General features: G+C 42.7%; 2 protein-coding genes across 2 annotated transcripts in view; both read right to left on the bottom strand.

Annotated features, from left to right (window-relative positions):
- The window catches only part of LOC128586534 (PDZ domain-containing protein GIPC2-like), a 97092-nt gene extending 93400 nt beyond the window's left edge, over positions 1 to 3692 (bottom strand). The window contains exon 1 of the mRNA XM_053592394.1: positions 3183 to 3692. Within this exon, the coding sequence (XP_053448369.1) occupies positions 3183 to 3374 (192 nt within the window). The 5' untranslated portion in view covers positions 3375 to 3692. The remainder of the gene's footprint in view (positions 1 to 3182) is intronic.
- A 13510-nt stretch (positions 3693 to 17202) lies between these two features.
- GIPC2 (GIPC PDZ domain containing family member 2) overlaps positions 17203 to 22972 on the bottom strand; it is a 79904-nt gene continuing 74134 nt past the window's right edge. Inside the window, exon 6 of the mRNA XM_053592393.1 lies at positions 17203 to 17910. Within this exon, the coding sequence (XP_053448368.1) occupies positions 17765 to 17910 (146 nt within the window). The 3' untranslated portion in view covers positions 17203 to 17764. The remainder of the gene's footprint in view (positions 17911 to 22972) is intronic.

The following is a 22972-nucleotide window of genomic DNA, read 5'->3' as shown; positions in this document are numbered from 1 at the left end:
GACATGAATAGAACCTTCTCTAAAGAAGACAGACGAATGGCTAACAAACATATGAAAAAATGTTCATCATCCCTATATATTAGAGAAATGCAAATCAAAACCACCCTGAGATACCATCTAACCCCCGTGAGAATGGCCCACATCACAAAATCTCAAAACCGCAGATGCTGGCGTGGATGTGGAGAGAAGGGAACACTTTTACACTGCTGGTGGGACTGCAAACTAGTACAACCTTTTTGGAAGGAAGTATGGAGAAACCTCAAAGCACTCAAGCTAGACCTCCCATTTGATCATGCAATCCCATTACTGGGCATCTACCCAAAAGGAAAAAAATCTTTTTATCATAAGAACACTTGCACTAGACTGTTTACTGCAGCTCAATTTACAATTACCAAAATGTGGAAACAGCCTAAATGCCCACCAACCCAGGAATGGATTAACAAGCTGTGGTATATGTATACCATGGAATACTATTCAGCCATTAAAAAAAATGGAGACTTTACATCCTTCGTATTAACCTGGATGGACGTGGAAGACATTATTCTTAGAAAAGCATCACAAGAATGGAGAAGCATGAATCCTATGTACTCAATTTTGATATGAGGACGATTAACGACCTGGTACATGGTGGCGGGTAGAGGAAGGAGGGAGTAGAGAGAGAACGAAGGAGGGAGGGGGTTGGAGGAAAGAATGAGCAGAGAGAGGGAAGAAGGGGGGGTGGGAGAAGGGAAGAGCAGGGAAAGGGAAGGAGAGGTGGTGGGGTCTCAGTGTGTGACACACCTTTTGGGAGCAAGACATAATTATAAGAGGGACTTTACCTAACAAATGCAATCAGTGTAACCTGATTTCTTGTACCCTCAATGAATCCCCAACAGTAAAAAAAAGTTATTTATGAGCTTTGGCACAGCACATCAGAACAGCCTGTGCTTACTATCATGGAATTTTATCTTGCAATGAAAATGAACACTGAAAATGTTGAACACGACTCCCAGGTATTGCCGAGAGACTCTGGAAAACGTAGGAAGCAATATAGCTTCAAGGAATTTGGAGTTAGAGGAAAAAAAAAACTGCATTCACATCCAGCTTTGCCACTTGCTCTGTGTAATTCTGAAGAGTCTGAACCTGAAAACTTCAGTTTCCCCTCTGTGCAGCAGAGATATTAATAATAATACAGTAGAACCTCCATAGTTTTCCACCTGGCTACATTGACAACCTCCTTAAGTTGACCTGATTTTCATAGAAAGGACATGCACCACATGTACATATCAGTACAGTGGGTCTAGTTCCTTATGTTGACCACCTCCATATGTTGGCCAGTTGTTAGTCATTGAGTGATCAACTTACTGAGCTTCTACTCTATTTACTTCTTAAGGATTAGTGGATTGAATAAAATCAAGTATCTTGAGCTCAGAATAAAAATAAAGGAAACTGTTAATGCAAAGTGCAGACGCTCCTAAACTTATCAAGGGGCTACATCCCAATAACTCCATCATTAGGCAAAAATACCCTAAGTCAGAAACGTATTTGATACCCCAGTAAACCCACGGGAAAGTCTAAAAACTTAAGTTGAACCTGTCATATATTGGGGACTATCTGTAACTAAAACTAGGGTTTGCTTATAAGAGAGACATTTAAAGTTGTCAGTTAAGCATGCTGATAGATTCACTGGCTCAGAAATCAGAAAACACAAATTTAAATAATAACCCACCTTTTTTCTTGCTAATTCCATGAACTTGGCCAAAGAGCAATCACTTTGTACCTAAGCCCCCCATTTAACTGTTAGGTATTAATAATGTTAGTTATAATTTATCAAGCACTGGCCATATACCACGCAGTCTGATAGGTTTAAATGTGGCCCGGGTTACACATGAACTCCAGTCTTCAGAATACGTTCAAGGTACGCATTCTTATCTGTTTTACAGGTGTCTAAAACTGAGATAAATTAGACTTGTTCAAGGTCACATAGCTAGCTAGTAAAGGGCAGAATCTGTCTCCACATCCAAGTTTATCATATTTAACCTGCCACCTACCTCCTCCCCGAGAGAAGATTAGAAGAAATTATTCCTACAAAAGCCTTTTGAACTGAAAATTCTCATACAAAGTATTAGTCATATCCTATATCAACATAAATAATTCACAAGCAGGTTTGTGATTTGCCCCTTGGTCCCTGGGGACCCTGAAAGAAAAAGGGTGACACTCTATCCCTTTTACATCTCCTCTTGGAATTTTGCCTTGACCTCAATTTCCCTTGAACAGACCCGATAAACAACTAAATAACAGATATCCAGATGCCCCTGTGCGCCACTCGCCACACGGGGCAGCTCTCCGCTCGCCTGGGAGTCCAGGGCAGTAAAATCATGCGCTTTTCCTAGAAATGTGAACCAAACGTTTTCTTACTCTAACTTTCACACCAGCATTTGCAGTTCAGTCGGGTAAGCACAAATAAAGCGCTCGAGTAACGTCCATATAAACGAGTGCTTTCCAGATCATGCGGCTATCAAAGGCTGAGTCAGGCCCACACGCAATCTAATTAAGGCAAGTTACAGTCTCTGATAGGATGTAAAACTTAGAGCTGATCTCCCATGAAAATGTTGTTAACTAGTCTCGCGTGATTAGCATGATTGTCTAGGTTACCCACCCTTGGAATAACAGCCCAGCTTTATAAACTTGGCAATGACAGCAAGGGGTTTCTGGAGTTGACGTTAGAAACCACACAGGAGGGGCAAAGCGGGCTTCGGCTTGGGGTCTCCTGGAAGGCACTTCAATGGTTTTCTCCTTAATTTAGGATGGTGGGCAGCGTGAGACCCTCTCACGCCTGCGGAGGAAACGGGAGAGCGAGTCCAGACCAGGTGGGAGGTGTTAGTTTGTCCGGACAGACCGGCTCTGGGGAGGCGCTCACGCCCGGAACCACTGGATTGGAGCCGCCTGCAGCAAGGGCATCCGCGCGCGGAAGGAAGGTTGCCTCGTCCCAGTCTCCCAAAGACCAGATCTCCCAGGATGGGGGGATGTGGCTTTCCCTGCTCCTGGTACGTAACCTGCGCCCCTCCTGGGGAGGCTCCCTGCGGTCCCCCGGGACGCTCCCAGGGACTCCAGCCCGCATCCGGCTCCCCAGCCGGGGCGACTGAAGGGGTGCGGCTGAGAGACAGGGAGAGGGTGGGAGAGGCTGGACACCGGCCCCTTACCTCGGACGGCGAGATCCCAAACTCGCCCGCGATCTTGGCGTAGAGCTCCAGGATGCTGGAGAAACCCTCCACCTGGCGCGTGGCGCTGCCGTGAGCCAGCTGCGTCTGGAAGACCAGCCTGGGCGCGGGGACTAGGGGCTCCGGAGTCTCCTTATGCTTGGTTTTCTTCTTTCCCCGGTTCCTTGAGAACATCCTGCCTGGCGGAGCAGTGCACCGGCCCACCTACGCCACCGCCGCAGACCGCGCCTCGGACTTTGCGCCCCGGGCCCCGCGCAGGTAAGTGTCACGCTGGGCCAATGGCTGCGGCGCTTCCGCCTGTAGAGCTGAGGCGGGTCACCCTCCTGCAACCGCAGGAACACGCGCCTGGACCGAGGCTGCCGGCCGCCCTCGCTCCGGAGGGCTCTGGAGAGAAGGAAAGTTACGCATACGGTCCCTCCTGTCATCTCCCCCTTGGGGAAAACGACTGGACTTCCGCGAAGGCCGGGGGACGCCGAAGCTCCAGAAGGTTCCGAACTGGAATGCAAACTCGCTGACCTTTCAGGGCTTCCCATAAGTTCCTATTCAGCACTCACGCTTGATGTCCCTACGTCTGGGACCAGACTTCCGGGACACACAGTTTAGCAGAACTCCATCTCCATCTGCGTACTCCGGGTCTCAAGTGCTGCAGGGCAGAATTACAAGGAAGAAGCACACAGCCCTGAGATCCAGGCCAAGTTCAATTCACAGTCAGACACGCTCAGCACCTCTCCCTGTTTTTTCCTAGGCAGCTTTCTCTCCCAGCGTTCTGCTCCTCTCTATATAGCCTCTATTTGAGAAAATTGACACAAAATTTTCAACCGAACATTTACAAGTGAATCTATATAAATCCCACATGCCTCTTTCCATTAAACAGAAAAATGCCTTTATGACAGGGGTGGATGACAATGGTAAAACAAAGCTTCAACTGTATCATTCCCATTTGTATTATACGTGCCATTGGAATAATCAGTGCAGGAATTATTTGCCTTTTTTTTTTTTTTTTTGAGACAGAGTCTCACTTTGTCACCCTAGGTAGAGTGCAGTGGCATCACAGCTCACAGCAACCTCAAACTCTAGGGCTTAAGCAATCCTCTTCCCCTCAGCCTCCTGAGTACCTGGGACTATAGTCACCTCCCACAACACCTGGCTATTTTTAAAGATGGGGTCTCCCTCTTGCTCAGGCTGGTCTCGAACTCCTGAGCTCAAGCAATCCACTGGCTTTGGCCTTCCAGAATGCTGGGATTACAGGGATGAGCCACCTCCCGGCCTGTAAAGGCCCTATTTTCTGATTTGTATTCAGATTGAAGGAGACACCCCCAGGGTGTCTCTGTTGGGACGGGTCATGAAAGAGCCAGCTCTCATGTCTCAGATGTCCTCCCTCTACCTGGGTGGAAAAAAGGCATCCCTCATTTCCCAAAACCCAGGAGCAGAAAAACAAGGAAAGAAGAGAGACAGAGAAAGGTCAGGCATCTCAATTTTTTCTCAGAGAAAGAGAAAGGTCCCAGGACGTTAAAAAGCCTAAAAATGGGTCTGGTGTTAGGCTTGAGACAAAAAGGAAAATGATACAATTTGGGTACCAGACTTCAGAAGGCAGCACAACTCTAGGCTAAAATGCTCTAGTTAGGACATAAAGGCTGGGAACTAGGTGAACAGCAAGACAAGGGTGGGTTTGTTTGAAGCTATTCAGAGACCTTACTCACTTTTGAATGGTAGTTGCGGTGAAATCCTCCAGGGCCCTCCAACAGACAGGCAGTTCCCAGAGTCGGGTCTGGGCACAACCACACTAGGTTCTAAGACAACTGGGGTGACTAGAGAGGCCAGCAGCCAGCTTCCAGTCAACCACCAGTCTGGGGTCTTCTGCACCATATGAAAGGAATGAACAGTGCCCTGAGAGGCCACAGAGGAGATGTTCAGGCCAGGTTTATTGAAAGGGAAGGGTGACCTATCTGGGCCATGCAGAGATGGTGTCTGTGCCTGGGAGCAGTTAGATACCTCTTTTATATGGGGCATGGACAGTGGGTACATTCCACACATTGCCTGTCAGGTTAGGCTCTTTCAGAGTGAACTTCTGGGGTGTCAGCCAGATCCACTGTGTCTTTGTCTTAGGAAGAGAGGATGGCAGGAGGGGGAAAGGGTTTGTGTGTGGCTGCATTAGGCCCCCCAACACTATGATCACACCATTGTACTGCAGCCTAGGTGACAAAGCAAGAACCCCATCTCAAAAAACAATTAAATTTAAGAAAAATTGGTTCATAAGAACTATTTCAGGTCACTAGCACCATTTAAATAATCTCTGCTTCCAGTCAATGAAAGCAAGGTCCAAGTTTCAGTTCCTGAGAGATCAGGCAGCATCTCTTTGTTCCTTGAGCAGTGTCTGACTCTTCAGAGAACATCCCATAGGCACTATCAGAGCCAATTTCATTACCATGGTTTTGCTTCTTACTCCCTTTAAGGACCAGAAACAAGAGAGAATCAGAACCCACTCTTCACCACTTGACCCACAATTTACTTTCACTTAATTTTTGGCTCAAGTGTGGCTTTCTGGAACTCTCTGCCTCTCATCCCTCTTCCAGAAATATGTCTCTCCTTTACTCTCAGATCCCTAAACTCTTTACCTGCTTTGCACCACTGTGATCACACTTACCACACTGTATTACAATTATGGGGCTCTTCTCTAGATTATAAACTCCCTGTGCCCCACTTTGGTAGACCCCCAGTCAATGTTTTCTCAATGAATCACCTGGCTTCCTCTCCATGGCCCTGGATTATGCTTTTTTTCTTTTCTTTTCTTTTTTTTTTTTTGAGACAGAGTCTCACTTTATCGCCCTCAGTAGAGAGCTGTGGTGTCACAGCTCACAGCAACTTCCAACTCCCAGGCTTAGGTGATTCTCTTGCCTCAGCCTCCCAAGTAGCTGGGACTATAGGCGCCCGCCACAATGCCCAGCTATTTTTTTGTTGCAGGTTGGCCAGGGCCAGGTTTGAACCCGCCACCCTCGGTATATGGGGCTGGCACCCAACCCACTGAGCCACAGGCATCGCCCCTGGATTATGCTTTTTAATTTAGTTTCCAAGCATACTTCCTTCCCCCAAGGTTGGGGCCTTTTGCTCAAACATTGGCCTGGGCTTCCCTTAGCAGCCCATGCCAGCTGCAGAGCCTTCTGATCAAGATTGTGACATTCTGTTGCTCCCTCCTGGCAACAACCAGTTTTGTTCCACCCAGTAACCTTTCTTCTATCCCAAGTGAGAAATAAATCAGTGTAATTTGACACAAAGAGACAAAGATAAAATAATGCCAATCTATTTCTCCCATCTAAAATACAATTCTAAGAAATGCTATCTGATAGGCCAACGACCATACACACAGCTGAGCACCTACCAGGTAGCAGGTATTATGCTGGGCTTTATATGTAGGATCTCAATCCTGCCAACACTGTGAGGAAGAGATTATTGTCTCCATCTTAAAGATGGAAAAACCAAGGCTTAAAATTTATGTCACTAACCAAGGATGATATAGCTAAGTAAATGTACTATTAATAACAGGGCTGAGATTCACACCCAGGTCTAACTACAATGCCAATGTCAATGCTATTTCTACTATAAGCCAAAGCCTTAGTAAAGTGGTCCTGAAATTGGCCTCTACCAAGTGTAACTCCTGAACACACTGGAAGCAATGAAAAACCTATCTTCAGAAAGAAAGACACCAAGACTAGCAAAGGTGTAAGGCTCGGAAAATAAGAAAAAAAATGTTTCGGTCAGTGGAATTTGATGACAGTTAAGACAAACATAACAAGACAAAATGGGGGCGGTGCCTGTGGCTCAAGGAGTAGGGTGCCAGTCCCATATGCCGGAGGTGGCGGGTTCAAACCCAGCCCCGGCCAAAAACCACAAAAAAAAAAAAAAAAAAAAAAATAACAAGACAAAATGTTGTAACTCTGGTTGAAAAAGGGTGCAACTCTTTAATGAAGCATGTAGTAAGATTCAAAATAATTTGGAAAATCAGACCAGTCTTCAGAAATAAAAATTCCTGATGTGTGTTTGTAAATACATACATCACCATTTGAACAGAGAAAGCTCCACAAAAAACAAGAGTCAATTATAAAATTGTAATCATGTTTCCCTCCCTGCTTTTTCAAGCACACAAACTGTCTCATTAGTTGCTGTGAATATTAAACAACCCAGACCAGAGTGACGAGCTTGCAAATGACTGTGCAACACAGAATATTCTGCTACAATCAGATAACTGGACAAGGTTAACCAGGGAAAGCATTTTCACTTGCACATTATCATCAACAACTTACCTAGGAAAAGTATTTGACTATTTCCTTGATTGAATGACGGATAATAGCACAAGCAAAATTTATATGAGGGTGGGGAATGATATATGAAAAAAATCTGGAGTTTTTATACATGTACAAATCTGTGCTCCTTCATCTACGTTCACATTACCTAAGGTTCACCTCCTCTCCTCCAATTCCCCCACCCCAACCACCTGCCTTGATTTATGTAGGTGTGTCCAATCTTGCTTTTTCTATCCTGCACATTGGAAGAATAAGAGTTGTCTTGGACCGGGCGGCACCTGTGGCTCAAGGAGTAGAGCGCCGGTCCCATATGCCGGAGGTGGCGGGTTCAAACCTAGCCCCGGCCAAAAACCACAAAAAAAAGAGTTGTCTTGGACCACACACTAAATACACAAACAGGAATGAGAGCTGATTTGAAAAAAGGAAAGGTCTATGCATACTTTTCATGGCATCTGACACCACAGATATGCAAAAAAAGTCCTCACATAGGGCGGTGCCTGTGGCTCAGTTGGTAAGGCGCCTGCCCCATATACCGAGGGTGACGGGTTCAAACCCGGCCCCGGCTAAACAGCAACCAAAAAATAGCCGGGCGTTGTGGCGGGCGCCTGTAGTCCCAGCTACTTAGGAGGCTGAGGCAAAAGAATCACTTAAGCCCAGGAGTTGGAGGTTGCTGTGAGCTATGTGAGGCCACGGCACTCTACCGAGGGCCATAAAGTGAGACCCTGTCTCTACAAAAAAAACAAAAAAAAGTCCTCACATAATCAGCATGTGGCCCAAAGGCCACAGGTTGGGCACCCCTGATTTACAGCAGGCCATTAGCCATTAAAATAAAAAGTCCACTCACTCAGACATTCCACCAGCACTCAACATTCCATTCACCAAACATAACAGCACTTTCCCACATCAAACTTTCAATCCCTCTTCTTTATTCTCCCCAACATATCCCTGTGTAGCCAAGTCCTCATCTCTCAGGTCCCTTCCTAGGAAAGGTCTCCCCTAACCATCAAATACCAAGCCAGTCTCCCACGCTACTGTCTCCTGTGGCATCTTTCTCTTTTCCTTTGAAGAACGGGCCACTCTTTACAAAGATGTATTCCCCAACTCTAACCGAGCTTCTCCAAGACACATTGTGATTAACCTGTCCAAAGTCAAGACAAAAGAAACGATTCTGCAAGCTGCCAGGAGTAAGCGCCAGTTGACCTACAGGGGCAATCCATCAGAGTGACTGCAGACTTCTCTAATGAAACTTTCCAAGCAAGAAGAAAATGGTCATCTACCTTTAATCTACTTAAACAGAACAACTTCCAGCCCAGAATTCTGTACCCTGCTAAGCTAAGCTTTAAAATTGACGGAGAAATCAAATCATTTACGGATATACAAACATTGAGGAAATTCGCCACAACAAGACCAGCTCTGCAGGAAATACTTCAACCTGTTCTACACACTGACCATCACAATGGATCAGCAGCAAAGTAAAAACTTAGATATTAAAGGACAGAACCTAACCTCCACACTGATGCAAAAGACAAAACTAAGCAATGGACTCTCACAAAATAAGATGAATACAATACTACCGAAATTATCAATTATGTCAATAAATGATAATTATTTATTGGCTTGAATTCAAGTTAATGGCTTGAATTCCCCACTGAAGAGACATAGATTGGTTGACTGGATTAAAAAACACAAGCCATCCATCTGCTGTCCGCAAGACACACCTGGCTTCAAAAGACAAATTAAAGCTCCGAGTCAAGGGTTGGAAGACAATTTTTCAGGCAAATAGAATGCAGAAGAAAAGAGGAGTTGCAATCTTATTTTCAGATTCATGTGGATTTAAAGCAACTAAAGTCAAAAAAGACAAAGATGGTCACTTTATATTGGTCAAGGGAAAAATACAACAAGAAGATGTTTCAATTCTAAATATTTATGCACCCAATTTAAATGCTCCCAGATTCTTGAAACAGACCTTACTCAGTCTGAGCAATATGATATCTGATAATACCATAATAACAGGGGACCTTAACACTCCTCTTACAGAGCTGGTCAGATCCTCTAAACAGAAATTAAACAAAGATATAAGAGATTTAAATGAGACCCTAGAACAACTGTGCTTGATAGATGCATATAGAACACTCCATCCCAAAGATAAAGAATATACATTCTTCTCATCACCCCATGGAACGTTCTCCAAAATTGATCATATCCTGGGACACAAAACAAATATCAACAGAATCAAAAGAATTGAAATTTTACCTTGTATCTTCTCAGACCACAAGGCACTAAAGATGGAACTCAACTCTAACAAAAACGCTCGACCCCACCCAAAGGCATGGAAATTAAACAATCTTCTGTTGAATAACAGATGGGTGCAGGAAGAAATAAAACAGGAAATCATCAACTTCCTTGAGCATAACAACAATGAAGACACAAGCTGCCAAAACCTGTGGGATACTGCAAAAGCAGTTTTGAGAGGAAATGTATCGCTTTAGATGCCTACATTCGAAAAACAGAAAGAGAACACATCAACAATCTCACAAGCCATCTTACAGAATTGGAAAAAGAAGAACAATCTAAGTCTAAACTCAGTAGAAGAAAAGAAATATCCAAAATCAAAACAGAGATCAATGAAATTAAAAACAAAAGAATCATTCAGAAAATTAATGAATCAAGGAGTTGGTTTTTTGAAAAAATAAATAAAATAGATAAACCATTGGCCAGACTAACGAGAAATAGAAAAGTAAAATCTCTAGTAACCTCAATAAGAAATGATAAAGGGGAAATAACAACTGATCCCACAGAGATACAAGAGATCATCTCTGAATACTACCAGAAACTCTATGCCCAGAAATTTGACAATGTGAAGGAAATGGATCAATATTTGGAATCACACCCTCTACCTAGACTTAGCCAGGAAGAAATAGACTTCATGAACAGACCAATTTCAAGCACTGAGATTAAAGAAACAATAAAAAATCTTCCAACCAAAAAATGCCCTGGTCCAGATGGCTTCACTCCAGAATTCTATCAAACCTTCAAGGAAGAGCTTATTCCTGTACTGCAGAAATTATTCCAAAAAATTGAGGAAGAGGAATCATCCCCAACACATTCTATGAAGCAAACATCACCCTGATACGAAAACCAGGAAAAGACCCAAACAAAAAGGAGAATTTCAGACCAATCTCACTCATGAATATAGATGCAAAAATTCTCAATAAAATCCTAGCCAATAGATTACAGCTTATCATCAAAAAAGTCATTAATCATGATCAAGTAGGCTTCATCCCAGGGATGCCAGGCTGGTTTAACATACGCAAGTCCATAAACATTATCCACCATATTAACAGAGGCAAAAATAAAGATCATATGATCCTCTCAATAGATGTAGAAAAAGCATTTGATAAAATCCAGCATCCTTTTCTAATTAGAACACTGAAGAGTATAGGCATAGCTGGCACATTTCTAAAACTGATTGAAGCTATCTATGACAAACCCACAGTTAATATTTTACTGAATGGAGTAAAACTGAAAGCTTTTCCTCTTAGAACTGGAACCAGACAAGGTTGTCCTCTGTCACCTTTACTATTCAACGTAGTGCTGGAAGTTCTAGCCAATACAATTAGGCAAGACAAGGAAATAAAGGGAATCCAAATGGGAGCAGAGGAGGTCAAACTCTCCCTCTTTGCTGATGACATGATCTCATTCTTGGAGAACCCCAAAGACTCAACCACAAGACTCCTAGAAGTCATCAAAAAATACAGTAATGTTTCAGGATATAAAATCAATGCCCACAAGTCAGTAGCCTTTGTATATGCCAATAACAGTCAAGATGAGAAGCTAATTAAGGGCACAACTCCCTTCGCCATAGTTTCAAAGAAAATGAAATACCTAGGAATATACCTAACGAAGGAGGTGAAGGACCTCTATAAAGAAAATTATGAAATCCTCAGAAAGGAAATAGCAGAGGACATTAACAAATGGAAGAACATACCATGCTCATGGATGGGAAGAATCAACATTGTTAAAATGTCTATACTTCCCAAAGCAATTTACCTATTCAATGCCATTCCTATCAAAATACCAACATCGTACTTTCAAGATTTGGAAAAAATGATTTTGCGTTTTGTATGGAACCAGAAAAAAACCGTATAGCTAAAGCAGTTCTTAGTAATAAAAATAAAGCTGGGGGCATCAGCATACCAGATTTTAGTCCGTACTACAAAGCCATAGTGGTCAAGACAGCATGGTAGTGGAACAAAAATAGAGACATAGACACTTGGAATCAAATTGAAAACCAAGAAATGAAACTAACATCTTACAACCACCTAATCTTCGATAAACCAAACAAGAACATACCTTGGGGGAAAGACTCTCTATTCAATAAATGGTGTTGGGAGAACTGGATGTCTACATGTAAAAGACTGAAACTGGACCCACATCTTTCCCCACTCACAAAAATTGACTCAAGATGGATAAAGGACTTAAATTTAAGGCATGAAACAATAAAAATCCTCAAAGAAAGCATAGGAAAAACACTGGAAGATATTGGCCTGGGGAAAGACTTCATGAAGAAGACTGCCATGGCAATTGCAACAACAACAAAAATAAACAAATGGGACTTCATTAAACTGAAAAGCTTCTGTACAGCTAAGGAGACAATAACCAAAGCAAAGAGACAACCTACACAATGGGAAAGGATATTTGCATATTTTCAATCAGACAAAAGCTTGATAACTAGGATCTATAGAGAACTCAAATTAATCCACATGAAAAAAGCCAACAATCCCATATATCAATGGGCAAGAGACATGAATAGAACTTTCTCTAAAGACGACAGATGAATGGCTAACAAACATATGAAAAAATGTTCATCATCTCTATATATTAGAGAAATGCAAATCAAAACCACCCTGAGATATCATCTAACCCCAGTGAGAATGGCCCACATCACAAAATCTCAAAACCGCAGATGCTGGCATGGATGTGGAGAGAAGGGAACACTTTTACACTGCTGGTGGGACTGCAAACTAGTACAACCTTTCTGGAAGGAAGTATGGAGAAACCTCAAAGCACTCAAGCTAGACCTCCCATTTGATCCTGCAATCCCATTACTGGGCATCTACCCAGAAGGAAAAAAATCCTTTTATCATAAGGACACTTGTACTAGACTATTTATTGCAGCTCAATTTACAATCGCCAAAATGTGGAAACAGCCTAAATGCCCACCAACCCAGGAATGGATTAACAAGCTGTGGTATATGTATACCATGGAATACTATTCAGCCATTAAAAAAAATGGAGACTTTACATCCTTCGTATTAACCTGGATGGACGTGGAAGACATTATTCTTAGTAAAGCATCACAAGAATGGAGAAGCATGAATCCTATGTACTCAGTTTTGATATGAGGACAATTAATGACAATTATGGTTATGGGGGGGGAAACAGAAAGAGGGAAGGAGGGAGGGGGGTGGGGCCTTGGTGTGTGTCACACTTTATGGGGGCAAGACATGATTGCAAGAGGGACTTTACCTAACAATTGCAATCAGTGTAACCTGGCTTATTGTACCCTCAATGAATCCCCAACAATAAAAAAATAAATAAATAAAATAAACAAGTGGGACTTCATTAAACTGAAAAGCTTCTGTACAGCTAAGGAGACAACCAAAGCAAAGAGACAACCTACACAATGGGAAAGGATATTTGCATATTTTCAATCAGACAAAAGCTTGATAACTAGGATCTATAGAGAACTCAAATTAGTCCACATGAAAAAAGCCAACAGTCCCATATATCAATGGGCAAGAGACATGAATAGAACCTTCTCTAAAGATGACAGACGAATGGCTAACAAACATATGAAAAAATGTTCATCATCTCTATATATTAGAGAGATGCAAATCAAAACCACCCTGAGATATCATCTAACCCCAGTGAGAATGGCCCACATCACAAAATCTCAAAACTGCAGATGCTGGCATGGATGTGGAGAGAAGGGAACACTTTTACACTGCTGGTGGGACTGCAAACTAGTACAACCTTTCTGGAAGGAAGTATGGAGAAACCTCAAAGCACTCAAGCTAGACCTCCCATTTGATCCTGCAATCCCATTACTGGGCATCTACCCAGAAGGAAGAAAATCCTTTTATGATAAGAACACTTGCACTAGACTGGTTACTGCAGCTCAATTTACAATTGCCAAAATGTGGAAACAGCCTAAATGCCCACCAACCCAGGAATGGATTAACAAGCTGTGGTATATGTATACCATGGAATACTATTCAGCTATTAAAAAGAATGGAGACTTTACATCCTTCATATTAACCTGGATGGAAATGGAAGACATTATTCTTAGTAAAGCATCACAAGAATGGAGAAGCATGAATCCTATGTACTCAATTTTGATATGAGGACAATTAAGAACACGGTGGTGGTGAGGGGAGAGCAGAGAGAGAAAGAAGGAGGGAGGGGTGGGGAAAGGAAGAGCAGAGAGAGGGAAGGAGTGAGGGGGTGGGGCTTTGGTGTGTGCCACACCTTTTGGAGGCAAGACACCATTGTAAGAGGGACTTTACCTAACAAATGCAATCAGTGTAACCTGGTTTCTTGTACCCTCAATGAATCCCCAACAATAAATAAATAAATAAATAAGAAAAGTCCATTTCACTGATGAAATTCATCTTGCTACTCTGCTAGGCAGGCAATGATAACTGACAGAGACCAGGATCTCGAGATATGATGAAGATCTCACAGTAAGTAACACAGAACTAAATAAAGTGTGATTTACTTGGAAAAAAACTATTTACTAAATTTACGGGGGGGTATGTTGCATATTATACATCACATGAAAAAATAAAGTTCTAATTATCATCTCATTATAACATTGGAGATAGCAGTTCCAAACAGACGTTAACCAATTACTACTTTTATAATTGAATTCTTAAAGAGTTTCACATCATAGGCCAGGCGCAGTGGCTCACACAGGTAATCCTAGCACTCTGGGAGGATGAAGTGGGTGGACTGCTTGAGCTCATGAGTTTGAGACCACCCTGAGCAAAAGCAAGTCTCCGTCTCCACTAAAAATAAAAAAACTCTACTCCCGAGGCTGAAGCAAGAGAATCGCATAATAAGGCCAAGAGCTGGAGGTTGCTGTGAGCTGTGACACCACATCACTTAACAGAGGGTGGCATAGTAAGACTCTGTCTCTACAAAAAAATAAAAATAGGCTTGGCGCCTGTGGCTCAAGCGGCTAAGCGCCAGTCACATACACCTGAGCTAGCAGGTTTGGATCCAGCCTGGGCCCACCAAACAGCAATGATGGCTGCAACCAAAAAATAGCTAGGCATTGTGGCGGGCACCTGTCCCAGCTACTTGGGAGGTGGAGGCAGGAGAATCGATTGAGCCAGGAGTTGGAGGTTGCTGTGAGCTGTGATGCCATGGCACTCTACCCAAGGTGACAGCTTGAGGCTATGTCTCAAAATAAATAAATAAAAATAAAAATAAACATAAGTAAAAATAGAAAAACTGAGGCAAGAGGATCACTTGAGCCTGAGTTGGAGGTTGCTGTGAGCTATGATGCCACAGCACTCTACCCAGGGTGATACCTTGAGACTCTGTCTCAAAAAAAAAAAAAAGTTTCCCACCATAAAATTATATGATTATATTTTTAAACCCCCACAGAAACTCCCAATGTGCCTATTTCTAATTATCAGAATGTGTACATCTCATCAGGACTCAGCTCTGTCCATAAGCTCACTGTTCAATTATCTGCATTACCTACCACAATGGAAAGGCATACATTGTGTATACTCTTAGTGGTCACTGCTGAAAGAGGATGCTGTTTCCAGTGGAAGGAGGTCAAAAACAAATAATTTAATCATCCCTTATTGAAAAAATAACTAGAGAACAAGGAAAAAGGACAGAATCCTGACAGCATCTAACAGTGCTGATGAAATGGAATGTTTAAAAAATGGTGTGTCTCATAGCAGCAGAATGGGAGCCCACACTTACAGATTATGCTAAAAGCAGATGATTTTCATGAAATGAGAGTTACAAAAAGACACAAAGTTCACAAATAAATATATTTTGGGGTATGGGAACAAATTGACCTTAGCATTAGCTTAGCAGTAGAGGTGAAAGATAAGGACATTTTAAGGAAAAACCGATTGCATCCAGGCCCAACTGAAGCCCTCAGTAATGACAGAGGCCCACTCAATGCATGGATCTTGGTGCCTTACACACAAAACTCTAGAAAAATAATTGTGAAGATATCATTCCATAAATCAAGGGGTCACCACCACATTTCAGTCTTCACGCATGCCCAGAAAAGGTGAAACTGACATCCATCAATAATGAATGACGACTCACTTCAAGTCTAATATCCAGTACTAAAAAGATCATTTTGTTGTGGTTTAAACTATTTCTTTTGTTGTTGTTGTTGTTGTTGTTGCAGTTTGGCCGGGGCCAGGTTCGAACCCACCACCCTGGGTATATGGGGCTGGCACCCTACTCCTTGAGCCACAGGTGCCACCCGGTTTAAACTATTTCTATAGATCTTCTAAGTCATCCAATAATTTTTCTGTCCCTAAAAGTGTCAGCTCTTTTTTATGTCTTTCCAAGAGAGCCGATACTGAGAATAAATATTTTGAAACATCCAAAAGAAATCCACTAAATAAGCATCAACAAATTACAACCTGAGCATTACATCCATTTTCAAATGATGAGCAAGACCAGGGGGACAATCCGTATTCTATAGGCTACTTTTGTTACACATGAATGACTAAAATAGCTTCTGTGCAGATTTCAGATTAATCAAAGAATATCAGCTTCATGGCATTAAATTTAAGTGAAAGGGGAGTGGATGGCAGTAAAATTAAAGTTTTCCTAGAAAACAACAGAGTTACCTAAACAATAACCCAGCATGAAAAGGGAACTGCTTCTGATTTCCTAGAATATGTCCCCTGATAGGTGATTCTTTCTGATTGCTGTAGCAGCACACAGCATTTTTCATCCAACCCTTGAGAAGAAGGTGTGGTCACACCACATTCTACCTTTTTTTGGGGGGGCGGAGCCAGTTTTTGGCCAGGGCTGGGTTTGAACCCACCACCTCCAGCATATGGGGCCGGCACCCTAATCCTTTGAGCCACAGATGCCGCCACATTCTGCCTTATTTAATGATCTCTGTTAAAACCCTTCATTTCCATTTCTCTTACATCTGTAAAACGTCACATAAGAGTGATAAGACAGTCATTTATCCCCCATTTTCTCAATCATGTAATGTTCAGAGGGAATGTACTAGAACTCTAAAATAATAGGCTAATATATTCTCTCAATTCTCCCCTGTGCCTTTATTTCCAGTAGGAGGTAATCTATTTCTGAAAATGTCTCCTCTAAAGTTTAAGGGGCAGAAAAAAGCTGCTACTTGGCCTCTGAAAACTTTTCTCATAGTTATTTTGAGTAAGTATCTTTCAAAAGGAAAATTCTATAAAGAACATAAAATATCCCCTGGATTGCTTATAAAGGTAACATAAAAACAGTTATGGGTGAGAAAAGAATATATTTTAAGAACCCCCCCATAAAAAAAATCAAATGCAAGTGTTTCCACCCGATCTGCCGCTTTTTCACCCTTACCCCCAACACACACCACAGACACACACAACACAGTCAATTTCAACCACAAGTTTGAAGAGCAATCACAAAGAAGCAACAAAAATCACTCAATCTTTATTTTACAAAGACAGAACATGAGCCACAGAAATCAACAGACAGTAAGAATCTTCCTCCCCTTACTCAAGGAATAGAAACACACTTCTAGACCTGTGGGAGGCATAGTTCACATTTTTATCTCCTGAACATGTCGTGTTCAAACTAGTATAACAAAATGAAGATGCTATGAGGCAAATCACCATTCCAATTCTAATATTCATTACAGGAAGATTCATCAACAGAACTACTCATATCTGGAAATCAAAGCATGGGAGTTAATGGGGAGTAAATTCATCTCTCTAGAAACACTTCTTAAAACTTTTAAAAATCTTCTGAATGAATATTAAAATTGCTCACATTTTAGGTGATTTATTTTAAGAATACTACAAAAGAACTCCATTAAAAAGTACCCAGAAATCAAAATTACATTTCAAACACTGAACTCCATACACATACAATTAAACCAGAGCTTAATTATATTAATCATTGTGCCCAGAAGTAGATCTCATGGGGCCGTCTTAAAAATAAGAAGAATGGTTCATTTCTTCAGAGGTGGGGTCACCACAGTCATCCTTGTCTGGCATCACCAATGACTTTCCAAACATAAACAACAACATCTTCTGGGAATACAGAGTCTCCAAGAATTTTGTTGAGTTCTGTGACGAGTTCTTCTGAAGTACTTTTGTCCTTTCCAGCTTCAAACATTTCGGTAGCTGTCAAAAATAATTTTAGAAAATTAATGGTGAATGGAGATGGCATCAGGGGACTGAGAAAATGGCGCCAGGAAAATTACTTTCCAAAGGTAACATGCATGGGTAGCATATATTTCTAGCGCAAATTTAAACAGTGAGACACCCCCTCACATATCAGAGTAGCAGAGATATTTTTCAACAATCTGTCCACTGTCTCAGGTTTGCACCCCTGCCCTCTACTCAACCTTGGAGCCCTTCAGTTGGGAGCCTCTGGAGTCCTGTGGGTGAAACAAAGATTCCCTCAAAGAAAACCCTGTGGCTGATGCCACAGACGACTTCCCTCTGTGTGGTCGCTAGTCTACCCTCCACCAGTCCCCCCCTCCCACTATGATGGAGCCTCGCACGGTCCACAAGCACTGGGGAAAGTCAAGTCTAGAACGCTGGTCCCAGAGCCAGGATGTAAAAAGAGAGCAGTCAAAGCCTAAAGGGTAAGTACTGCTACAGCAGCACTCAGGTTCACAATTGTGCTTATTCTTCCACTTTAATTACTTTTTTTCTTTTTTTCCTTTTTTTTTTTTACAGACACTATCTCACTCTGGCACCTTGGGTAGAGTGCAGTGGCGTCATCATAGCTCACAGCAACCTCAAACTCCTGGGCTCAAATGATCCTCTTGCCTCAGCCTCCAGAGGAGCTGGGACTACAGGTGCCTGCCACAATGCCTGGCCAGTTTTTCCTGTTCCTAGTAGAGATGGGGTCTCACTCTTACGTAGGCTGGTCTCAAAACTTCTAAACTCAAGCAATCTACCTCAGCCTCTCAGAGTGCTGATCACAGGTGAGAGCCACCGTGCCCAGCCCATTTTAATTATTTCTTGTAGGCCCTATGGATAGCATTTATTCAGACAATTGCCTAAAGATTACATTGACACATGTGAGATATTTTGAGAAAAAAATCTAATTAAGGAAGAAATAGGATGTACACACATAAAAGATATAAGAAAACGTATAGACTATTCAGAAGCAGAAACTAACGTAACAACTTGGAAGATGCTTTTAAATAAACACCAGAGGAATCAACAGCAGAGATGTCAGTGTTCACTGATGGACAATGAATTGACCAGTCTCTCTCTCCCCACCACGCCCCCACCTCCCCTCAGACATATACACACTTGGCTGTAAGATGGGAAGAAACAAGAACTTGGTAAGTGGGTTTTTTCACCTCAGGAAAAAAGTGCAGGCGCTTTGTCTACCATACTGAACTCAGAAACACCGCAGTTGGGACCCAGCCTGCTGTGACTCTGGTTTCTGTTCCTAGTCACAAAATAAGAAAAACGTTCCTCAAGATTCCCATACGCTGACCTCACATTCCAAAATGTAGAACCTTACTCTGGCACAGCAGAAAAGTGAAGAAACCCTCACCCACTCAATACAGTCCCAGAGCTGGTCAGACGTCCACGGTCCTCCAAGTTCTGCCTCTACTCCACTGCCAATATGACTAGTGATAGTTACCAGAGACTATTACTAAGAATGACAATAGGTACCTCCATTACTTATGACGTGACAGGAACATGTTATTTAATTTGGTGCCTTGGCAAGTTTATAACATTGCGTATATTAACACCCTTTTTAAAGATATAGAAATTAAGGCTCAAAAAGAAATTAAAAATAGAGCATGCAGGCTCAGCGCCTGTAGCACAGTGTTTACGGCGCCAGCCACATACACCGAGGGTGGCAGGTTCGAACCCAGCCCAGACCAGCTAAACAACTGCAACAAAAAAATAGCCAGGCATTGTGGCGGGCACCTGTAGTCCCAGATATTGGGAGACTAAGGCAAAGAATCGCTTAAACCCAAGAGTTGGAGGTTGCTGTGAGCTGTGATGCCACAGCACTCTACCAAGGATCATATAGTGAGACTCTGTCTCAAAAAAAAAAAATAGGGAGGCGTCTGTGGCTCAAAGGAGTAGGGCGCCAGCCCCATATGCCAGAGGTGGGGGGTTCAAGCCCAGCCCTGGCCAAAAACTGCAAAAAAAAAAAAAAAAAAAAGAAAGAAAGAAAAAATAGAGCATGCACTTGAATGCATTAGAAATTTTTGCTAATGCATTAAGTGTAAGCATTGCTTCTAAACATCCTTACAGAAAAAATAAATGGTATAATTTTATCCTTTTTGATAAAAGATGGTATCTCTGATTCATGAGAAAACCAAAAGAAACTTTAGCGAGGTGAAGTACTTTTTAGAAAGTTATAGAATATTACTATAAGATAGCTACTAAAATGATCTTTATATATTGACTATAATAGCACTTCAAATAAATATTACTGCCATAATATTTAATACCTGGCTTCAATCTTGCAAAAAAATATTCCACTGAGAGAATTTTTATACCACATATAGCAGCTAAGTTCTGACCTCTAGTAGTAATTTTTATTACTACCACTGAACAACTTTTACATTATTTCAATGACAAACCTATTTCAGTGATACAAATCAACATATAGTTTTCATTAAGTTTTTAAATATTTAAGCAGAATTTTTAGATATAAAATATTACAAGATGGTTAAAAAATTGGTATCAAAATCCCAAAATTAAATTTTAGCTCTTAACTTGTTAGCTGACTTTGGGCAAGTTACCAAAGTTCTCTGAATCTCACTTTTCAAATCTATAAAATGGCAAATAGTGGGATTCACATAAGAATTAGTCATCTCCATCATTAACTTAACCATGAAATCTGTAACTGCATCTCATTTTACAGAAAGTCAAGGCTGGCATTTTTCCTTTCTTTCTTTCTTTGGGATGCCACACCATTTCCCTGCTCTGCTATCTTTTCTCTCTCCTTCTTTTCTCTCCCCCCACTCTCTTCCCTCTCACTAATAAAATAAACTATTATTTTTATATCCTTAAAAAAATAAGAAACAGGGCGGCGCCTGTGGCTCAGTGAGTAGGGCGCCAGCCCCATATGCCAAGGGTGGTGGGTTCAAACCCAGCCCCGGCCAAACTGCAACAAAAAAATAGCCGGGCATTGTGGCGGGCGCCTGTAGTCCCAGCTGCTCGGGAGGCTGAGGCAAGAGAATCACGTAAGCCCAAGAGTTAGAGGTTGCTGTGAGCCGTGTGACGCCACGGCACTCTACCCGAGGACGGTACAGTGAGACTCTGTCTCTACAAAAAAAAAAAATAAATAAATAAGAAACATAAGGTCAAACACTGCATATTCTCACTTATAAGTTGGATCCAAGCCATGTGCACACATGGACATAGAGAATGGAACAACAGACATTGCAGACTCACTGGGAGAGGGCAGGGGGGAGAAATTACTTAAGGGGTAAAATATACACTATTTGGGTAATGGCCACACTAAAAGCCCAGATTTCACCAATATGCAAATGTCCATGTACTGAAACTGAATTGATAAACCTTAAATTAATACAAATAAAATATATGTACACACATAACTCAAAAAAAACTTTTTTTAAATAAAAAGGTTTCAAGGAGTAGGTTCATTCCCTTTTTGCTTTTCTACCTTCTGCCAAGACGAGCACCTTCACCACATACTGAACTCTGGTACCTTGCTATTGGACTTCCCAGCCCATAGAACCATGAGAAGTAGATTTCTGTTATTTATTTAATAATAATAATAATAATGTGTCTGTATCTATTTTGGAGGGTGGAGCAAGATGACAACCGAGTAACAGCTTCCCTGCAACTGGGCATGTTGAGTCTGGGGAGGTAAGACTCCAGGCATCTCTGGCTGGTGGGATCTGCTATGATCATCCCTTTGAGGATACAGGGAGTCAGCAAGGGACTTCTGGACCCCAAGAGGAAGACAAACACAGTGGAAAACTCGCAAGTGGTTGCGTGTGTTCAATTGACCTAATCCCACCGGCAGCCGTAAGTACAAGCAGCAGTGAGACTGCAAACCGGAAAGGCCTTACCTAGGAACTGTTACAGTGTTTTTGGACTTGGCACTCAGTTGAACTGCCTTGGGGAGAGCTTGAGCAGGAGTGCGGAGAACTCTGGGCATTGTCTAGGGCCCCAGACTGAGCCACGAAACTAATAGTGTTCAGATGGAACTAATAGTGTTCGGCTGTGGGCCACACGGAGCCATTGTGAGGGAACTGCCCGGGCAAGCTCTGCCCTCAGGGTCGCAGAGCAAGGATCAAGTGGGAGCTAGTAACCTAGTGACTGAGCAGCCTAAAGGCGGGGACTGAGCTGCCTTATAGCCTTAACCCTCAGCGGCAGAGTGAGACTGCTTTTGGCACACTGGAGCCTCGGGCTGTTGCCCTGGGTAGAATGCCAGGGCATCACAGCTCATAGCAACCTCAAACTCTTGGGCTTGGCGCTGCCCAGACCTCCGTAAGAGCTGTGCCGTAACCCACGACCCCCAACCCGCGCCTGCCGGGCCTCTGCATGCCCTGACCAGGAACTGCAGGAGCCGCACAACAATGCGTCCTCCCTCCTGTACCCTCCCTGCCGCCACACCAGCCCACTCATCTGGCCGGGGACTCTGCCACCCACGTGCCCTCCAGAGCCCTCCCTGCCACTACACAGAGCCCTTCTCCTGGCTAGAGAGTGCTGGAGCCTTGGGCTCTCTGGGCCAAACTCACTGGGTGCCAGGCAATCCCAGAACCGTGTGCACCACCTCCCACCCTGTTGCTGGATCCAGGTGTGTCACACTCCGGAGCTGCTTCCACAAGCAGAACTCCCTGGCTGGGGCAGCCCTGGAAGAACTACACAGGGTCACCCCATACAAAGATCCAGCAACAACAGTGATCCTGCTGGGGTCTAATCTTGGAGCGACACCTCCCCAACTCTGAGGACAGCCAGAGGCAACGGTGAAAAACAATCATGAGGCAAAATCAACATAAAAACTCTGGAAATATGAATAATCAGAGTAGATCACTCCCCCAAGGATTAAGGGGCAGACACAGCACAAGATCCCATGCACAAACAAATAGCTGAGATGTCAGAAATTGAATTCAGAATCTGGATAGCAAATAAGATCAAATTACAATTCCAAGCAGTAACCCAAAAGATATCTCAAGAATTCAACGAATTCAAAGACCAAATGACCAAAGATTTTGACACCTTG

The sequence above is a fragment of the Nycticebus coucang genome, chromosome 5 (genome assembly GCF_027406575.1).
Source record: "Nycticebus coucang isolate mNycCou1 chromosome 5, mNycCou1.pri, whole genome shotgun sequence".
NCBI lineage: Eukaryota > Metazoa > Chordata > Mammalia > Primates > Lorisidae > Nycticebus > Nycticebus coucang.
The sequence above is the reverse complement of the archived record's forward strand: the minus strand, read 5'-3'. Positions and strand labels throughout refer to the sequence as shown.